The 19595-nt window shown below is 42.3% G+C and overlaps 1 protein-coding gene across 6 annotated transcripts in view; it reads right to left on the reverse strand.

Annotated features, from left to right (window-relative positions):
* TRIO (trio Rho guanine nucleotide exchange factor) overlaps positions 1-19595 on the reverse strand; it is a 356186-nt gene that overhangs the window by 104865 nt on the left and 231726 nt on the right. For all 6 annotated transcript variants that reach the window (XR_011430259.1, XR_002802647.2, XR_011430260.1 and 3 more), the window contains exons 20-28: positions 17600-17715; positions 14284-14406; positions 7455-7649; positions 7244-7359; positions 6356-6422; positions 5645-5754; positions 4648-4717; positions 3971-4060; positions 1019-1111 (exon numbers count right to left, since the gene is read on the reverse strand). Coding sequence is in view for 3 of the 6 variants with exons in the window: in XM_023625830.2 (XP_023481598.1) it covers positions 1019-1111; positions 3971-4060; positions 4648-4717; positions 5645-5754; positions 6356-6422; positions 7244-7359; positions 7455-7649; positions 14284-14406; positions 17600-17715 (980 nt within the window). In the remaining 3 variants the exon portion in view is untranslated. The remainder of the gene's footprint in view (positions 1-1018; positions 1112-3970; positions 4061-4647; positions 4718-5644; positions 5755-6355; positions 6423-7243; positions 7360-7454; positions 7650-14283; positions 14407-17599; positions 17716-19595) is intronic.

The raw sequence follows: 19595 nt of genomic DNA on the forward strand, positions 1-19595 counted from the left end.
CAGCTTGGCCTCCTGACTTCTAGCTGAGGTTTACAGCGACTACGTACTTCTGCAGTGATGGTCATAACATCACTGAGTGGGATTTTGACACAGAAGGACAGGAGAGCTTTTCCAACAGAAAGTTCCATAATGGTATCACTTTCACAAAAGAATGCAGCCACTTTTTAATATTTCTAGATGTTTCTTATTAACAAAAAGCAAGGGAAAGATTCAGGCATTCATAACCTCAACTTCTGTATTTCTTTTATATCTAGAAAAATTACATTATCACCTCCTATTACTGTGCTAGGACTGAACTGGGGACAGTCAGATTCATAAAATATTGTTACCAGGATAACTGGATGGTCAGTACATTCTAATGTTTAATAACATTGACTGGCCAAGGAAATGCTAGGGTTACATCATCAGAAGTTGTAAATTATTTTTCTTGTAGTCAAGAAAATGTGTATCACATGTAATAAATTCTGTAACAACTCATCACAAATTCTAAGTTTTCTTTATCATTCTAGTATCAAGACCAATTGTTATTAGATTTTTACAAATGTGACTTTAATTATAATCATTCATAACCAAGAAAAAGTAGAGGTCAGTTTGACTCAAACACTTGTGATTTGTATGAACAATATGCTCCATAAAAATGTGTGTGACAAATGACCAGAGACAACAGAGAGGAAACTGCCTGAGGCGAGGAGTTTGTGGATTTAGTGGAAATCCTGGGCGTCAGCCCCAGCCGGGTTCAGAGCTGCGCCCAGAGAACAGGGACCCAGGGACGATCCTGCATGGCCCGCCCCCGCAGAGGCCTGTTTCCATCCCTGCAGACCAGCACTGTTGTGAGGCTCATTCCCGTACCTGCTGCGCTGAGAATCAGTCAGGGCAATAAAGGGCAAGGAATTAAAAAATATAATTAATCTGCTAAGTGTTATTTAAAAAATTCAGGGTACTTTACATAAACAGAGAAGTGTCAAAATAGTAATGTACAATTCATAAAATTTTTCAGTCAAAGACGCTTCATACATACTTTTAAAAGGAGCTGATACTTCGTTATTCGCTGAACTGGTTTAATAAGGTAGGAAGAGATGGAATTGGCTAATCCATGTCGCTGCTGTATCTCCTTAATTAAGAAAAAAAATTTACTTATATATATAAATATACAAATATTCATCACTGGATAAATTAGACAGCACGAACTAAAAATTTACATTTGTTTACCCCCAAGATGAACACACACATATCACTATTTTTCTGTAAATATGAAATGGAACTCACTCTTGATTCTTTTAATATACTCAACATAATAAACCTCAGTCAGGTTATCACTTTGAACACAAAAGACAGCAGTGTTTACTCGGCATGGTGGGCTTTCACAGCACAGAGCGAACAGGAGAAGCCACGAGGCCTGCTGCTGTCCCAGGGGCCGGCACTGGCGCCCACTCAGCACCAGACACAGAGTCAGGGACGGGATCTGCTCTCTCTGCCACTGCAGCTCCTGAAGCTTCAGCCACGTGTGCAGTCTGGTCATAGAGCATGTCCCTTCCCACAGCCAGACTCTCCCTACAAGCAGCTTCCTTCTTCTTCACTAACAAATTCATGCACTATCAAGGGATTCTCCCCTTTTTGTCATCACTACTATCTTCCAGCCCAGAATTTTCACACCAACCTACTGTATTTGCCTTATCTTAGTTCTTAGCATTCTTCTCACACATTTTTCAAAAAAAAGTTATCTTCTGATATTCTATGCTTCAAATTAGATTTAAAAGCCACCAGACCTTGGTCTTCTCAACCTGTTTGTCACTTGGATTAGGCTGGTGGGTAAAGGAGACGAGACCGTGACTCACGGGCAGTATTTCCTATGGAGGGCTGGCTGCAGGGATCACCAAAGCACTCGTCACGCAAGAATCAGGCAGCTTAGACTAAAAATCTGATAATTCTGCCTCTAGCTTCCAGATGAGAAATAGAGTCTTAAAGGTTTCTTTTCAATTTGCAATTGTTTGAAAATGTGGGATTTATGATTATGATACACACGTTCACAATTTAATATATCACATCTGAAAGATTTCTTTTCACATACAGTATAAGGCACGCATCTATGTACACAGGTCAACGAGTTCTGACAAGTGTTAACACACTTATAAGCAACTCCCAAACCAAGGGACAGATCATTTCCAACACGAGAGAAAGTTCTCCATGCCCCCACCCACTCACTTGCCCACCCACTGCCCACCTCCTCCAAGAGACAAGCCCTGTTCCGCTTTCTATCACCGTAGTTTAGTTCTGCATCTTCTAGAATTTCATATAAAAGGAATTAAACAGAACGTATTCATTTATGTCTAACTTCTTTCAGCCCACTTTTTGGAGATTAATCCAAGTTGTTCATTATCAAGAGTTTATCCCCTTATAGTGCTGAGCAGTAGTCCATCTTATGAATATGCCACAATACATGTGAAAGATACTGAAAGGTCTTTTTAATACCTTGTTTTGATAACGTTTTCAGAAGCACATCTCCAAGATTTCTAAAGACCAATCTCACTATTTCTGTTAACATCCTTATTACCTTATCAGAGGGTTACACTATTCAAAAATGGCTACAAGATCACAGTGTTCTTCCAAAATACCTGGCAAAGGTTTAATCCTGCTGAAATAATTATGTTTCCTTTTTCTAAAAGGCTGTTAGAATATTAACAAGACCTTCTTTGCTTCTAAAATTTTACCTTGGATGGGAGAGGGGCAGAGCACTGTGGGTAAAAGGACAACCTAGGTCTTTGGTCTGTGGCAGATCCAAAGCCATGATTTCTCCTTTGATTTCCAACTGAGTTGTTTACATGCAATAATGTGCTTGCTCTTTGTATTACTCTCCGTGAAGGTGGGCACCCTGTCTATGTTATTCACCACTCTATGCTAAGCACCCATGACCAAGTTTGGTGAGTTAAAAGAGCCCTGGGAGATGTGCAAAAATGCTGTATGGTAAATACTGATGGCAAGTAATTCGTGAAATCCCTAAGTTAGACAAGCATGATTTCCTTTATTCTTAAAGATGCTTGAGGGCACAAGGGTTGTTTAAATGGCTTTGATTCCAAACATTAAATGTGCCACATGTTCTCAATGGTTAGGCCTCAAATAATTCTAACTCTGCACGTAGCCATAGTGCTGGGTTTCATCTAACAGCAAAGACCCAGAGTCTTGTGAAATATTGAAAAGAAAAGGCAGCACTAGGCTGGGAGCAGACTTCACATTTACGAAGGCAGTGATGTGTAAAGAGACACAAGTCTAATATTCTTTCAGCCTTATGCACAAAATTGTACAGAACATTCAAAAGTACCTTATCTTTTAATCAAAATGTATTTGGCACGCATTCAATTACGTTCTGGAAACCTAAAAGCATTCTGTATGTTATAGCATACGGCTCCATCCTCTTTTGTACTAAATAACCTCCCTGTAATATCTTTCAATAAAAGATGCCCTACCTCTACGTTTACACCAATGAGAATATAATTAATGGACCTTGCAATGGCCCTGTTACAGTGCTATTTGTAAAATCTTCCTGGTAGGTTGCTTTTGGAAATTAATAACATCATGAAATTAAAATGGGAACAATCAATGATTTAAAAAAGATTCCAAGGTATTTCTGCTTTACAGAGGGGAAAAGAAGCTTAATAGTTCATACTTTCTACATATTATATTACATGTCAAAAATTAATGATTATATATAAATAGTAAGTAATGGCACATACACACACACAGAGGAACATGTTAAAATCTCAATTTCTTATACATATACAGCTCCCAATACTTGAGAAGGATCTTTTAAAACCAGAAGAAAATATAAGACTATCCCACCATAAATGTGACAGACAAAACCAAAAATAAAACACTGTACCATCAATTAGGTGAAAGTTATGAGTAATGTTGTATTTTATGTTTAGCAAATACAACTCTGAAAATTTCAGAGCTTCATCAGGAGTCTATTACTTACATCAAAGTAGGATCCCGCATGCTCTAATATCAGCTGAGTAGAATCAGGCTTATTTTTGCAATATGTGACATACATCTGAAACTTGTCTGCCTACAAACAAAAAATATTTAGAATATTTCTTTCAAATGGCAATAAGTCAAAATACGATAAACTTTTATGTAGAAAAGAAGCTGTGTAAAGAAAACTTAAGCCCCAAATAAAAGAATCCCTGCTTTATAAAGAAAGCTATTAAAATGAAACATCCTGCTGATACCACACACACACAGTCCAGGCTGCGCATGCCCTCTCTCTTCCCACAATGGTGTGTGCCAACCTGGGCAGCACGCTTAGATGGCACAGCGCCATCCCCTCCTGACTGCCTCCCCTCCCGACTGGAGAAGTGATACCCCCTCACCCCCGCCCCAGGCAGGGCTGTGTGCTCATTTATGTGTGAATCCCCAGGGCCACACTGAGGCCCGACACACTAAATGTTCTATTTCAAACCATAACGACTGCCAATAAAAAGCTCACTCCATATTAATAACTAGTTGGAGAATATAACTCTTTGAGGTAAAGACCGTTTCTCTGTATGCAGATACCAGTAGAAGATGGTGACATAAATGTGAACAATATTCCTTCCAACTTCCTTCACAGCCACCAAAGAATTGTGAGAGAATAAGTAGTTGAGGTCTCATTACCCAAGTAACAAAGCAATGTCCAACGTCCTCTGGTAACTGTTCATATTTCTCGAGCTCTTTCAGAAATATGCTGCAGGGAATAAAAAAGCTATATTATTAAAGTGTTTAAAAACATTTTCCTAGGGACATAGGCCAGAAATTAGACCAAGCATACCACAAATTCCAGCCATGCCTGAATTTCATCATTTTAATCAAGTGCAGTGAAAAATCTGTGCCCTTCAGATTTTAAGATTTAACAAAATATGTAGCTGTTAACTAGGGTAAGTTATGGTGACTTTCAAACAGCTAACCAGTTTAACACCTTCTAACAGAAATTTTACTTACTTCTGGGCGAGCGCTATGTTTAGTCACTAAGGATATAATTTAGAGATGTACGTACTCAATCGGAAGAACCCATTGAGATTTTCGCGTCTTTTGCTGCGGGGGGAGGGAGGGATGACCTTACGGGCTCTGGCCCCAGCCTCGTCTTACCATAGGCTGTTGGGCTGCACAGACTCTGCCTAAAGCAACTTCTGCTGCTTTTTTTTTTAATCTTCAAAATAAAACCAAGTGCCTCCTGTGGCCAATGTAAAGTGCATTTTCTTTTGATCAGACTACACATCTGTTCTGACCTCAGTTCCCTCTTTCCTCTCTTACAGAGAAGACCAAACGTCTCCAGCAGCCCACGGAGAACTCTTCTTCCTTTAACTCTAAGAAGCAACTGAGGTAGCAGCTGAGGACATGGCTTGAGGGAAGTCAGGTTCTTACAGAAACTGTTCAGTGTTCCTAATCTTATTTCTATTAAAAGTAAGTATAAATATAAAGTTGAGTCTGTATTAAAATAGTCTCCAGAATGCTAGTCATTGTGAAGAAAGCCTGACAGGCTTCATTCAAATCTCAACAAAATCACTGAAATCCACGCTTAATTCAATTGGAAACTTTTATTTCTTGATATGAAACTTCAGCAGAGTATCTAGATTTCAAGAGTAATTAGCTCCCCAAAGATAAAGCCACTTACTTATTATGGAACTCATAGATTTCTTGCATGTTCCCGAAGATAATGAGCTCTTTGTTGACAATCCCAGGCGGGATCTCCTCCACACCGCTGGTCATCTCCCACAGGTAGGTCTGGCCAGGAGGGAACAAGGATTAGACAAAAACCAACACCAAACTTCCAAGAAACAGCTATTCCTGACATCTGTAATTACACACCCAGAGTTAATGTAGAAATGAAAACATATCTTAAGAATGGGATCTTTTACAAAACAGTAAGAAAAACTTTTTAAAAAAAGCCCCTCAATTGCTATTAATACTTGAGAGTAGTTCCTATACTTCTCATCTCTAAACTTACGCCCAGCTTCGAGTTTTGGAATTAACCCACTCCACAAAGTTACAACAAATTTTCCTTCAACTACTAAGTATTAGCTGCTGATCATAATTAGTGGGCACATTTCTCTGAAGCTGCTGTAAAATTCTATTCAAAGAGGATGTCAGCCAGGCCATCATGTGACAAATGGAATGAGCGGATTAATGCTGCATCAACTCGGTAATGGGCAAAAACAAGCCTAGACTGTCATCGAAGCACAGGAGTGTGAACCGGCGGCTTATGCACACTTTAAATCTCAGGAAGAACAACAAAACGTGCGATTATCTTAAGAATTACCAATAGGTAAGAGTAAATAGCAAGATTATACTCAATCTAAGTAAACAAGCAAAAAAACTTACTTACATCCATACACTCCCGGAGGTCTCTGACATAAGCCTTTTCAGTTTGAATCAGCTCAGCCATGATGAACCTTTAACAGAGGAAGACAATGAACGCTTCAGTTCGCTGTCAGGATAAACGATTATTTTAACTATCTACTTTTAAGGTTTATGAAACAATAAGGTGGTTTTAAAAGCACTAGTCTGTAATGAGTTTTGGAGAATTAAATCGAGAATAGATAGAAACATAATAGTATCTGGCCACCAGTTCAAAGGAAAAAACATTTTGGAAAACATTTTGCTGAGGGGCCTCCAGATCAGCTTCTTAACTCAGCAGCACTGATGTCCGGGGCCGGACACTGCTTTGCTGGGGGGATGTCCTGGGAGCTGGAGGACGTTCAGCAGCATCCCTGGGCTCCGCCCACTAGATGCCACTAGCACTCCCGCCTCCCCACTGTGTGACAACCAAAAATGTCTCCGCAAATTGCCAAATGTCCCCCAGGGGACAAAATTCCTAACTGAAAACCACTAGTTTAGACCAATTTTTTGTCTTTATTAATATCTAGTATAGTTTACTAACCAGCAACTTTTAAACACATCCACTTGTTTTATTAATTTCTTCTCCTTATTGTTACTACTCGTGACCTATGGATGACAATGATGCTAAAACAATCTGTCAACTCCATGTGAAATGGAGGCACAGCGATAAAAACAAGACACTGTTTCTGAATGAGGTGATAAGGGGACACTGGATACAGTGGAGTTTGTGTTGCAAAAACTAGGCACATTCAGAGTGACAGAAAGTATTAATGCTCTTTGGTTTCAAAGCACAAATAGAAGCACACGTTTGTCCAAGTGACACTGTCTTCATATTTCTCAATGACTCCTGGCAGGTTCTTAAAGACTGGCTTACTCTTTCCTGCGGGCAGACTTCCGTTTTTCTTCATTAAGTTCATGAGCGGCATCTCGAAGCTTCACCTCTGACCCAGGGATACTGGCTGGAATTATATCCAGCTGAAGGCTTTTACTCTGAGGAATAAGAGAGTCAATGAACTTCATTTAATCAACAAACAAGACACGAGGAAGAACATCGGGAGGTACTCAGTGCACACAGAGCAATTTACCGATTTGTTGGAATCTGAAGAAATCCCCAGAGCTTTCTCCAAAGAGGTCCTGTACTTCTCCATCCGCAGAGAGAAATCTCTGTACCTCTTATCCACTGCAGTAACACATTTTTTTATCTCTGCCGCATGGGCATGCCCTTTTTCACAAAAGCCATCAGCCAGCTGTATCAATAGCTTCACTCTCTCTTTGGTTTGCTGCAAAAAAACAACAGGAAAGTATTGTGAAGCAAATGAACCCAACTGCCAGAAACCAGAAACACAGTGGCAACTTGCCGACAACTCTGAGTTCCGGACAGGAAAAAAAAGTGCTGGTGGTAGAAACTCAGACTAAACCCCCAAGTCCATCCAATTCATCTCTCTGATCCTGGACTAGCTATCTTTCCTCAGCTCTTCATGACCTCCAAGACAAAATCTAGACTTCTTTCCACAACGTCTTCGTCTGGTAGAGGCTCAGTAAAAACCTGCAGAATCAATGAATGGATGCTCACTCAGGATGTCCACTCCAAAAGTCGAGGGCTGTCCTCCTTTGAGTGCTGTATGTGTTGGTTACAAAGACACCCCCTGCTTTAAGCATGTTTACTTTATGTGCCCATTTAGACCACAAGTTCCTTTAGGGCAGCAGCTGTGTGAGTTTTGGTTTTTTGGGAGCACATGTGACAAAGGCTCTTCCCATGGCAGACTCTCCACAAAATCCATATGAAGCTCCCGGTGTCACACACTCAGTTCATTCTTAACACTCAGTAGATCAAAGTCATTGGGCAGGACACTATCTTCATAAAGCTATTTAAAATTTTGTTCCCTGTTTTAGAATTCTCTCTTTTAAAAAAACCACATTATTTCATTTTGTATTATATAGAAAAGATCTTAAGTTAAGGCATAACTTTATCGCTTTTTATAACATTAAGGATAACCACAAAACAATGGTTCTATATGTATGGCAGTAACTTCACTCAGCTCTGATTTCTCCACAGATCTTGCATCACCTCCATTTCGTTTATTATTCCTACGAGGCTTCCTTCAACATTCCCGCTGGCATTTCAAATGAGTACTCTTCTGCTATGGAATCTGCTTCTCTCAGCTAACCTTTGACTAGAAAATCTTTACAACTAACATTCAGGAAACTGACTTTAAAAGTCCCCAACAGGAAGAAGGTCAGGGTTCAAAACCTGGATAAATTATCTTAGTTTGGACACTAAGTCCTGAGCCAGAATTCACCAGGCAACCTGGGAAACCAGCTGTGAAGATCCTTAGACCCTCCAAAGACACCCCGCAACCCGGCCACTGCCGAGCGCCCCGCGCCCCATGTCCAGCTGCCCATACCACCCCTCCAGGCACGTTCTTGCCTGCAGGTCTCCGCACCAGTGACCCCCTTCTGCCTGGAATGGGATTCCTCGAGACGTCTCCATGGCTCCTTCATGTCCTTGCTCAAACAAAGGCCACCTTCTCCCCTCCCTGAGCCCCTAAAAACAGCAGCTTGTCCCCCTGCTCCAACCACACTTCCGCTGTCTGCTCTGATGTTTCCCATGGCATGCATCACACCTTCTAAGGAGTGTAATGTACTTGTCACAATTATTGTCTGTCTCTCTCCTGTTATAATGTAACTGCCACAGGCCAGGGCTATTTGTTTTCCTTACTAATTTCTCACAGACCTTCCATGTGTCTGGCATAGTGGACATTCACCAAATATTTATTGAGAAAATAAATTAACATTAGTTCTTTATGCAAGTGTGTATACACCTGTGACTTTAACGGGTGTGGTAGTTACTCTTAACTGGCATGAATATATACTTAAAAAAAATCTATGAAACAGAACTCAAGGTACACTAATATCTCTGTGAAAAAAATCACTGTGGCAGATGCTATAAAAGCTCTTTACTGGCAAAAGTCAGCAAAACCTAAAACAATCTGAAAGCTTTTAGGGCCTTCATCTTGTGTGGAAATGAACTCAAGTCGAGTGAGTTAAAATCTGCTCACTCTATACTGGAACTATCTGCCAAACCAACCTTTAGACTTGACACCAACACTATACCTTTCTGGATAGAATACAAGCCTAATTATAACCCAAGGAAATAAAAGATGACGTTTCAGATTTGGAAGCATAAATTCCAAGAGGGACTTAACTTAGAAACACTGCTAAATTTTAATATCAAAGAGAATATGACTAATGGAGGATTTTTAAAAACTTGGGTTGCCTAGATAAGGCTTACCCGCTGGGGGCCAAGACAGCAACCTGCTGAAAAGCACAGAGAAGTGGTGTGGCACTTCTTTTCCCGCTGTCACAGCTGCCATCAGTGGAGGGCACTGCAAACTGTGTGTATTGTCAGGTGTTAAGAAAGCTGTTTTGTGGTTTAAGCATTGGGTACAGAGAAGTGATGATAAAGGATAATGCAGCTTGCCTACGTTAAAACAGCAAACAAAAACACCCAGAAACCAGAGGAAGATTTCTGTATATGTCTGACACATCACAAAATAGACCAGTTGCCAAGATGTAACACCAATAGGCTGACGCTGATTATATGAACTTAGATGCAGAATGGAAGACTTCCCACAGCCCAAGCCTGGTGGATGGACACGTCTTCCATGTGTAAACTTCACTTAAACAAAAAATGCTCATCAGACAGTCCCAGGCTTCTCGATGAGGCCTGCCCTAGCGTCTCCATCACAGGTGGCCACCCTCCCTTCCCTCCTGGCTGTCTTTTTTCTCTTATTACTTAACATCTATATGTATATATATTTACCCATTTATCACATTACTGCCTGTTTCTCTAACTAGAATGTGCAATCCATGAGCCCAGCAATGAGTAGTTCCTGGTACATAGTGGGGGCTCAAGAAATAATTGTTGAATAAATGAATGGTGGGATCAAAATTCAGTACAACAAATCCAGGAACCTTTTACATTGTGGCATATGTTTATTTCAATTGGTATTTTTTAAACACATTCACAGAAATCAAAATTCAAAGGGTAAAAAAGGATACAATGTTAAAAGTCTTCTCTCCCCACCTCTTCCTGTCACTAGTCCCAGTGACCAGCTTCTTGTGTAGCATTCTGGAGACATTTTATTACACACAAGCAAGTGTGTGTAAGGATGCATGTGTTTTTCTTCCTTTCCGTTTTTACGTAAATGCTCGCATATGATAAACACTACTCTGCACTAGTATCTATCATTTAACAACTCCTGGTTATCCTTCACTATCAGGACACAAGCAGTGTCCTTGATTGTGTTTAGAGTTGCATAATATTTCACTGTCTGGATGTTCTGTAAGTTAACACATTCCCACTGATGGTCCTTCATGTTGCTTCCAATCTTTTCCTATCACAAGCAACAAGGCTCATGAGTCTGAGCACATGTGGCCAGAATATATATTTCGAGTTGTGGAATGGCTGGGGCTCTAGCAAGGGCATCTGTGATGCTGCCAGACCACCTGGACAGAGGTCACCCTAATTCACGCTCCCCCAGCAGCAGCACCTTGTCAACATATGTTATCAAGCTTTTTGATCTTTGCCAATCTCCTGGGTGAATACAGAACTCAGTGTAATTCTGATTTACACTTTTCTTATTTTAAGTAAAGTTGATAATCTCGTATGCTTAAGAGCAATTTATATTCCTCTCCTGTGAGTCATTTTTAATATCTTCTGTCCATTTTCTTGGTTTTTTTTCTTATTGATTTGTAAAAGCTCTTTACTATTGGGTAATCGGCCCTTTGTGATATGAGGTGCATATATATCTTTTCTACTTGCCTTCTGTCTTGAGATTTTGGTTATGGTGGACTGCTCTTTAGAAAACTTTACATTTTTTTGTGTAGGTAAATTTATCCATCTTTTCTTTTCTGGGTTTAGGTTTTGTGTCCTGTTATTTCTTCTAGTACTTTTAGGTTTTCATTGTTGATATTTAAATCTTCTTCTGGCATTTATCTTGGTAGCAAGATAAATCCAACTTAACTTTTTTCCAGAAGGCTATCCAACACCATGAAAAAAACCTACATCTTTTAAAATGAAATATATAGGTTTTTATCCTTACTGTTGTTATTTCTAGAGATTGCTATAAAAGTAGATTTTTATTTTAAAGTACACAAATATGATCATTTGAACAATCTCATCTCTAGGCATAATCAAGGGTTTGGAGAACAAAAGCAAACTGACTTCTTAAGTCCACATGCTCAAAAGACTTTTATTCATCATGTTCTGAGGTAACCAGAAACCCAGAAAGGATGCACATTCAACTGTCTTAGACACTTTCTGGCAAAGTAAGGCATCTGGCACTGGAGACAGCGGTGATCAGGAACGCAGCAGCCGCGTGGGAAGAAGGCAGCAAAGCTCTGAAAGTGTCAGTGAGGCACTGGTTTCGAACTTCAGTGTGCTTACGTCACAATCACCTGGGAGCTTGTTAAACACACTCGTCTTCAGGCCTCACTCCTAGACAGTCTAAGTCAGTAGGTCTTCGGTGAGGGCAGAAGTCACTTTAAGTAAACACCCATGACCGGGGTGCAGGCGGAGCATCCCGAATCAAGCCGAGTCTCAGAGAGCGACCAGAGGCTTCGTTTCCACTAACACTGAAAATGTTACAATGCTAATTACTGTAACTACTGAATTCGAAGACGGTCCTATCAGAGCTAAGGATTCTCTATATGACGAAAGAAAAATGGATTCTCAAAAGACAGTAAGAGAGGATGACAGAGGCGACCAGGAAGGCAGCCTCTCTTCAACAGGAAACTAAAGGCCTGCTCCAAGCACCAGCGCAGGAGCTTTCTGATTGAAAGAAAGGCAGCTGGGAAAAACTGCTGGGAAAAAGTGAGAGGCGTTCTCTGCAAAATCTACCAGTTCTTCTTAGCAAAACTGACTCAGTACACCCAATCACAGAGACAGGTCTGCGTTTTTGGGAAACAGAAAGGTCAGATGTCACCTACGATTTTAGACACTTATTTTTTATAAAATACAAGGGTAAAAATATGTCTGTTACTGCCCATTCTTCCGACACTATGCCCCAAATTTGAGGAAAAGGGAAATTTAGGGATGACAGAAAAATCCTTTCATCCACGCTCCACTGGTGTGTAGGAAAGCTGCCACGCCACTGAACTCCAGCCGGTGACATGCACGTATTCTGTGTGCGTGGCGCCCAGGAGCTGTGCTGTGAACACGCCATTTGGCCACATACAACGGCCTGCACAGTGGAGCATTAACAGAACTTTACGTTGGTAAAAGGGAGCAAATCTGAAATCTACCTCTGAGTGCTATATTAGGCATTTTCTGAGTACTTTTATAAACAAAGGATATTCAAAGAAACAAATATAGATCACATAAGGTACACTATTAACAAAAATGAGAATCACAGCCGGAGGTGTGCTGCATCTAGAGGAAGGGAAAGACACGATCTGGACCCACAGAGGCGGGACCAGTGGGCTCTCCTCGCCAAACGGGTGCCCGCCTGGGAATGCTGAGTGCCCCTGCCAGGTGCGGCAGTCGGTGGCTGCCTGCCTGCCTGCCCCGGCCCTGCCCGCCCCCCAATGCCCTCGGGGCCACCACTGAGTGACAGCTCTCCTCACCGAGCCCTGCAGTGTTCAGTCTGTCCACTGTGTGCTCCTCTTGACCAGAGACCAGGGAGTCCCAGGGCCCTGCACCCCGAGGGTGAACGGAAGGAAACAAGCTTAGAGCTTGGGGGGCCTGGAGCAGAGCAGGGTTCGGAAGAACAGCAGGAGAAGTCAGAAAGCGTTCCAGAAAACACTGAAGAGGACAAATAAACACACTACAAAGTAGCTGCTGTCACTCTAAATGATTTAAAAATTCCCCTTTGATATGTTTTCAAAGCCAGGTGAAGGGTAACATGAGAAAATCAATCTTTTTACTTTATAGGAACACTTCTTTTTAACCAAAAATATTATCCAGCCTGACCATTTATTTTCCACACTTCAATTTGAATTAATTTTCAGTGTTTCGTAAAAACTCAAATCTATCATCAAAAACACAGGCATTTCCGAAAATATTACCAAGAACGTATATTCAAAAACTTTGAAAACTACCACCACCACAGGTTGAAAATGGAACTCTAAAAGAGTCTCAGAATAGTTTTGAGGTAAAAGAAGGAATTAGCCTCTGCAGGTATACACTTTAATGGGGAAAACACTGAAGTCAATATGTGGATTCTTACTATATACTTGCTTAAAAATTCACACATATACTGCATATACCGTGAAGAAGTATTTAATTCTATTTTGATTTTCAGGAGAAAAGTGAAAATGCCTCCAGTTTTACAAACCTGTGGACAACCACAAACAGGTATACTGAAACATAAACTCTCAGAGAACAGCCCACCAGCTACAGAACACGGGCTGCTCCAGGACTGGACCAGCACAGCGGCGCTACTCTAACAGCTCTGACCGACTGAAGACCAGGAAGGAAAACCCCCACGGAACACAGCCAAGCCCAGCTGGTAACACCAAACAGTGTTTCAAAAAAATAGCAAGTACTCAGAAAATACCTTGGAAACAAAAACAGAAAGAGAAAAGGAGAATAATAAAAATGGCAAAGAAGGGGCGGGGGAGGGGGAAGGAAGGAGATGGGAGATATTTACAGAAATCAGAGAAACAAATGGAAGACACATAAATGACGGGACACCGAGGAGCCAGCGTGAGAGGCAGTGAGAAGCCCCACCTCATGTAATGCAGAACAAGCCACCAGGGTCTGCCTGTTTCTCCAATTTCAGAAGGTATTTCCTAAATGATCTTTTTGAGAAATGCCTCATTTACACAAAGAATCCTGGTCTAGGTCACTGTGGAAAAACCCAAGCAGACGCGCAGGCCACTACACAGATGTCTAACACCGACATGACTTACCTTTGCGGTGATCTGGAACTCCTCGTGCTCCTTCAGGAGCTCCTGGGTATGCTGGATGCTCGAGCCCGTAGAGGTGTGTGTGGAAAGGTAGAAATCCCCGTTGTCATGGATCCACTCTAAAGCCTGCAGAGGGAGGGACAGAAAACGCTCATGGCTCAACAGTGGGAGAGTAGCAAGTCCCAATTCCTTAGCGTCTCAGTGTTCAGCAGCAAGAGGGTCGCAGACCACTCCTCACCCACCCCTTCTCAGTGTTCTTGAGAAAGGATCTTAGTTGTGGTTTATTTCATTGTACTTTTATTGTGCCTCCAAGGTTCATGGTTGTAAGAAACTCCTGAACTTTTTACTGTTGCTACGTAAGTGACACGATAGAACTTTCTAGAATGTCCTTTTTTTTCTTTTAATTTTAGAATTACGATACTTATTTCAGAAGCATGTCTCTTTTCGAGGGAGTATTTCTTGATGTGTGCCAGCCTTGTCTGTGATTTCACATTTAAATGAGATGTTCACATCTCTGGAATGTCAGAACCTTATGGGACGTTCCAACTAAAAAAGAGAAAGCAAGCAGATGCGAATTCCTAGCCTTTAAATGTGCAACCTTAGGCCTTTCTTCCTATTCCTGAGGCCAGTGAGTACCCAGGTGTGTACCCAGTGCACTTGCTTTTGAGGGTTCCTTCAGAGGAGCCCTCCGCATTATGCATGAATACACCTCTTGGAGATGCTGGCAGAGGATGCGGTTTAACCTTCCAGTTGTGGGAGAGAGACGACCACACCTGCAGAGAAGGGGGCCAGCGAGGTTCAGATTTCAACAGAATGACACGGTTCTAATTTGTATGTTCTTTCATGTTTTTAGATGTAAGCCAATTCTTTTCTTCTATTTTCATATATCTGAAGTGAAATTAGACATTTAAGTATACACAACTAAGAAGCAATGCTATGGAAAAGAAGCACAAGAAAGTAGAAGCTTTTATATTTGTCTTTCGTAATTTCTAAGTCATCCACTGAGACTCACTGGTCTTGGAACAGAAACATCACTGTCTCTATTAGATACATCACAGCATTTATGGCATTTTAGAAGGAAAACTGAAAAGGAAACCATGACCCAGCTTACTCATCACGCAGCTTAGTGGCTGAGAGTTTACTTTTCTTATTATGCCTGAGTGCACCTCTGAAACAATGTTAACACTGACACTGATAGTGTTACTGATATCAGTAACTGAATCAAGGCAGAAAGCCATCTTTGTCAATTTACTCAAAGGTCCCTAGTTTCTCCACTCATATAGCAAATCACCCCCGAGGGCCTGTGATGGAGTCAGGTGCTGTGTGAGGCACCGGGGAAGAGGAGAAGCTCAGGCCCTACCCCTGTAGACCAGGAAGGAGAGACATGGAAGGTACACAAAGACAAATGAGAGGAGGGAGACCTCTCCCAGAAAGGCGGGGACCTGCAGGCTGAGAAGGGTTGGCCTCGGGAAGGACGGGGGAAAGCTCTGTGGGCAGAGGGGCACATGCACGGCCCCAAGCTGAGCGAGCTCAGCCTATTGCAGGGAGAGGTGGGAGGTGAGACTGCGGAGGGCAGGAGGGCTCTTGGAGGTCACAGGTAGAGCTTGGACTTTTGTCTGAAAGTGAATGGGGTTGCTGTCTGGAAAAGGGATAGGAGTGGAGAGCGAGTGGAAACAGCAACACTGGTTAGCAAACTGGTTCAGAGGTTTAGGCAGGACATGGCTGGGGTTTGTATGCCATGATGGCTCTGGAGGCAAAGAGGCGGAGGCAGATCTGACACACGCGGGAGGTTTGCACCTATGGGACCCAATGAAGGGGTCAAAGAGGGAAGATGAGGGAAAGATGGGAGTGGGGAACGACACACCTGTAAGATGAGGGGGATGTGGAGGCAGGGAATCAGGAGTCCAGTGCTGCCTTCGGGAAGGCCAAAGTGGAGAGATGCCAAGGAGGCAGCTGGGATTGATAAACCCGAAGACCAGAAATGGAGGTCAGGGCTGGGAGACAGCAACAGACAGAGATAAGAAGAGAGGAAAGAGAAACAAGAACAAGTCCCAAACGCAGCACCGGACAAAGCCAACATTCAGAGGAGGAGATAAGGAAGAGGCGGCAGCAGAGAGCCCGGGAGGAGGAGACCATGAGGCAGGGGGAGGCCACAGAGGAGGTGTCCAGGAAGCTCAGAGGTCACCTCCCATGTTCCCACCAGTGACACTGCATCCAATTCACCTCAGGGTGCCATCCTTAACACTGAACACCAGCAAGGGGACTCGAAGACTGTCTGTTACAAGCAATCGATATGTACTACGGAATTGTGGCATAGAACTGAACCCAACAGGGCCACAGGGCTGTTGGGTCATCATCTGTAATGGCATAAACTTAAGAATTTTGTTTTTGGAAAATGAGCTAACTTTGGGAAAAAGCAACAACACATTGCATTATTGCTCCCTGTCAAGGGAATTATTTACAATTTTGTTCTCTATAGTTGAATGATTCCCTGTTTTTCAACAGAGAGATGATAAAGATGTGAGAAAAGATTATGAAACAACCTCTAATTAGAAACAAAATCAGGCCCTCCAGATATCTGAAATATGGTTGAACAATCTTCAAATAAAATGTTAAGAAAATGCAATTTAAATATTAAAAAATACTATTGCCGGGGCTGGCCCCGTGGCCGAGTGGTTAAGTTCGCGCGCTCCGCTCCAGGCGGCCCAGTGTTTCCTTGGTTCGAGTCCTGGGCGCGGACATGGCACTGCTCATCAGACCACGCTGAGGCAGCGTCCCACATGCCACAACTAGAAGAACCCACAACGAAGAATACACAACTATGTACTGGGGGGCTTTGGGGAGAAAAAGGAAAAAATAAAAATCTTTAAAAAAAAAAAATAGGTTTAAAAAAAAAAAAAAAATACTATTGCCTACCACCTCTGTTGGGAATATAAGAACTACACTTGGTAAAGCCAGCCAAGACGAGAGGAGGCTGAGTCAGGGCGCTGGGCCTCTGGACCACGAACTCCAGTTTATCAGCCTATAGGGAATGACCAGTTCTGAGCACCAGGCTACCCACTGTGAGCCTAACAGTCACCACCTGGAACAAAATATGCTCCCCAAGTGAGAAACCTATGCTGAGGGAAATTTAATCTTTCTTAGGCTGTAAGAAGAGGCTGTAGGGTTTTCTTTTTAAGATCAACTGTTGATTAAAAGCATGACTGTTTTCATCATTAGAAAGCGGTTTTCGAAACTGGAAATGTCAAAAGCTGCCCATCTGATGAGGGAGGCCTGGGGACGAGGTGGAGAGCTCTGGGAGCCCTGTGTCACAGCTGACCTGCTTGGCACTTCGTTCGAAGACCACGTACTGCTGGCACTGGTCTAGGCGCCTCTTTCTCATGGTCCAGTAATGCAATACCCTGTTCTCCCGCTGGAAGAGTTCATTTAAGATATCTGAGAGAATAAAGAGAAAGTATGTTAGTGCTCACAATCAATGAAAACATCTTCAAAATTCCATTCACTTTCATGTAAATACTTTTTATCAAATGTCATTGCAAGACAGAATCCACACTGCTGGCTTGTCCAGTGTTCTCACGAGCATGTCAATCAGACCACTCCTCATTCTCTTCGCCCAGTTTATCATCTTACGAATGAGATCACTAGACACTTAAAGCTGGCCTCTAACACCTTGGGTCAGCTGGATCAGGGGATACACATATTCCATCCCCTGCTGGGGCAATTTAACAATGGCCCAAAAAACATCAGTATTAGAGTGACGTCAGCATCATGGCTAAGTGAGTATTTCCAGTAATCTTTCCCCTCCAACATACAACGAACAAACATCCACACTCCAACACAGGACATCCAAACACAACATAAAAAACGTAAGAGAGGGGCTGGCCCCGTGGTCGAGTGGTTAAGTTCACGTGCTCCGCTGCAGGCGGCCCAGTGTTTCGTTGGTTCAAATCCTGGGCGCGGACATGGCACTGCTCATCAAACCATGCTGAGGCAGCGTCCCACACACCACAACTAGAAGGATCCACAACGAAGAATATATAACTATGTACCAGGGAACTTTGGGGAGAAAAAGGAAAAAAATAAAATCTTTAAAAAAAAATGCGTAAGAGAGACCCACGCAACCATACGACAGAGAGTGGAGAGGCTGGAGCCCCCCTTGGAGACGAGGGAAAGGGGTAAGAGAAATCTTGACTTGCTCTGCTTAAAGACTGTGATCCGGGACTGCGGGAGGCCTCCGAGAGGGAAGGAATGGGGGAGGGGATGTTCATTCATGGGAATGTCAAGGACTCCTGAGGGCCCTTGCAGCCTAGAGGGAAGCCCTCTACCAGGGCAAAAGCTCTCGTGGGGGGTGACCTTATCATCCCAGGAGAGCAGACAGTGAAAGCAGAGGGCGAAAACCCCGAGATCACGCAGGAGGAAACCGCCCCCCCCAAAACACACATCCGTTCTGTGCAGCTCCAGCCACTGGGATTTCGGCTGAAAGCAAACGGCTCAGAAAACATGGCTCTTGACCCCCACCCAGTGGTGATAGGTGGTAACTGTGACCAAATAACACCAGGATGCAAACAAAGAGACCCACTCCCTCTAGCAATATCAAACATTATATTAGCTCTCCAGACTGGAAAGAAAATGACAAGTACCCAGAAATTAGTCCTGAGGACACAGAAATATGTAATCTAAATGACAAAGAATTCAAAACAGGTATCATCAAAAAATTCAATGAGGTAAAGAGAACGTAGAGAAACAATTCAACGAGTTCAAGAGCTACATCACAAAAGAGATTGAAACTACAAAGAAGAATCAATCAGAAATATTAGAGATGAAAGACACAATGGAAGAAATAAAACAAAAGATAGATTCCCTGAATGCCTGAGTGGATACAAAAGAGAAGCGAATCAGCATAATCGAAGATAGACATGTTGAAATGCTCCAGACAGAGGAGGAGACAGAACTAAGATTAAAAAGAAACAAAGAAAGTTGCTGAGAAATATCTGACTCAATTAGGAAATATCACATAAGAATTATATGTATTCAAGAAGGAGAAGAGAAAGATAATGGAGTGGAAAGCTTGTTCAAAGAAACAACAGAAGAGAACTTTCCAAACCTACGGAAGGAAATCCATGTGGAAGAAGCTGCCAGATAACCTAAATATGTCAATGTAAAAAGACCTACTGCAAGGCATATAGCAGCATAACTGGCAAAACTGAATGACAAAGAAAAAATACTAAGGGCAGCAAGGGAGAAGAAAATAACCTACAAAGGAACACCTATCAGGCTTTCATTGGATTTCTCTGCAGAAACCTCATAGGCTAGGA

Source organism: Equus caballus, chromosome 21, assembly GCF_041296265.1.
Source record: "Equus caballus isolate H_3958 breed thoroughbred chromosome 21, TB-T2T, whole genome shotgun sequence".
NCBI classification, from domain to species: domain Eukaryota; kingdom Metazoa; phylum Chordata; class Mammalia; order Perissodactyla; family Equidae; genus Equus; species Equus caballus.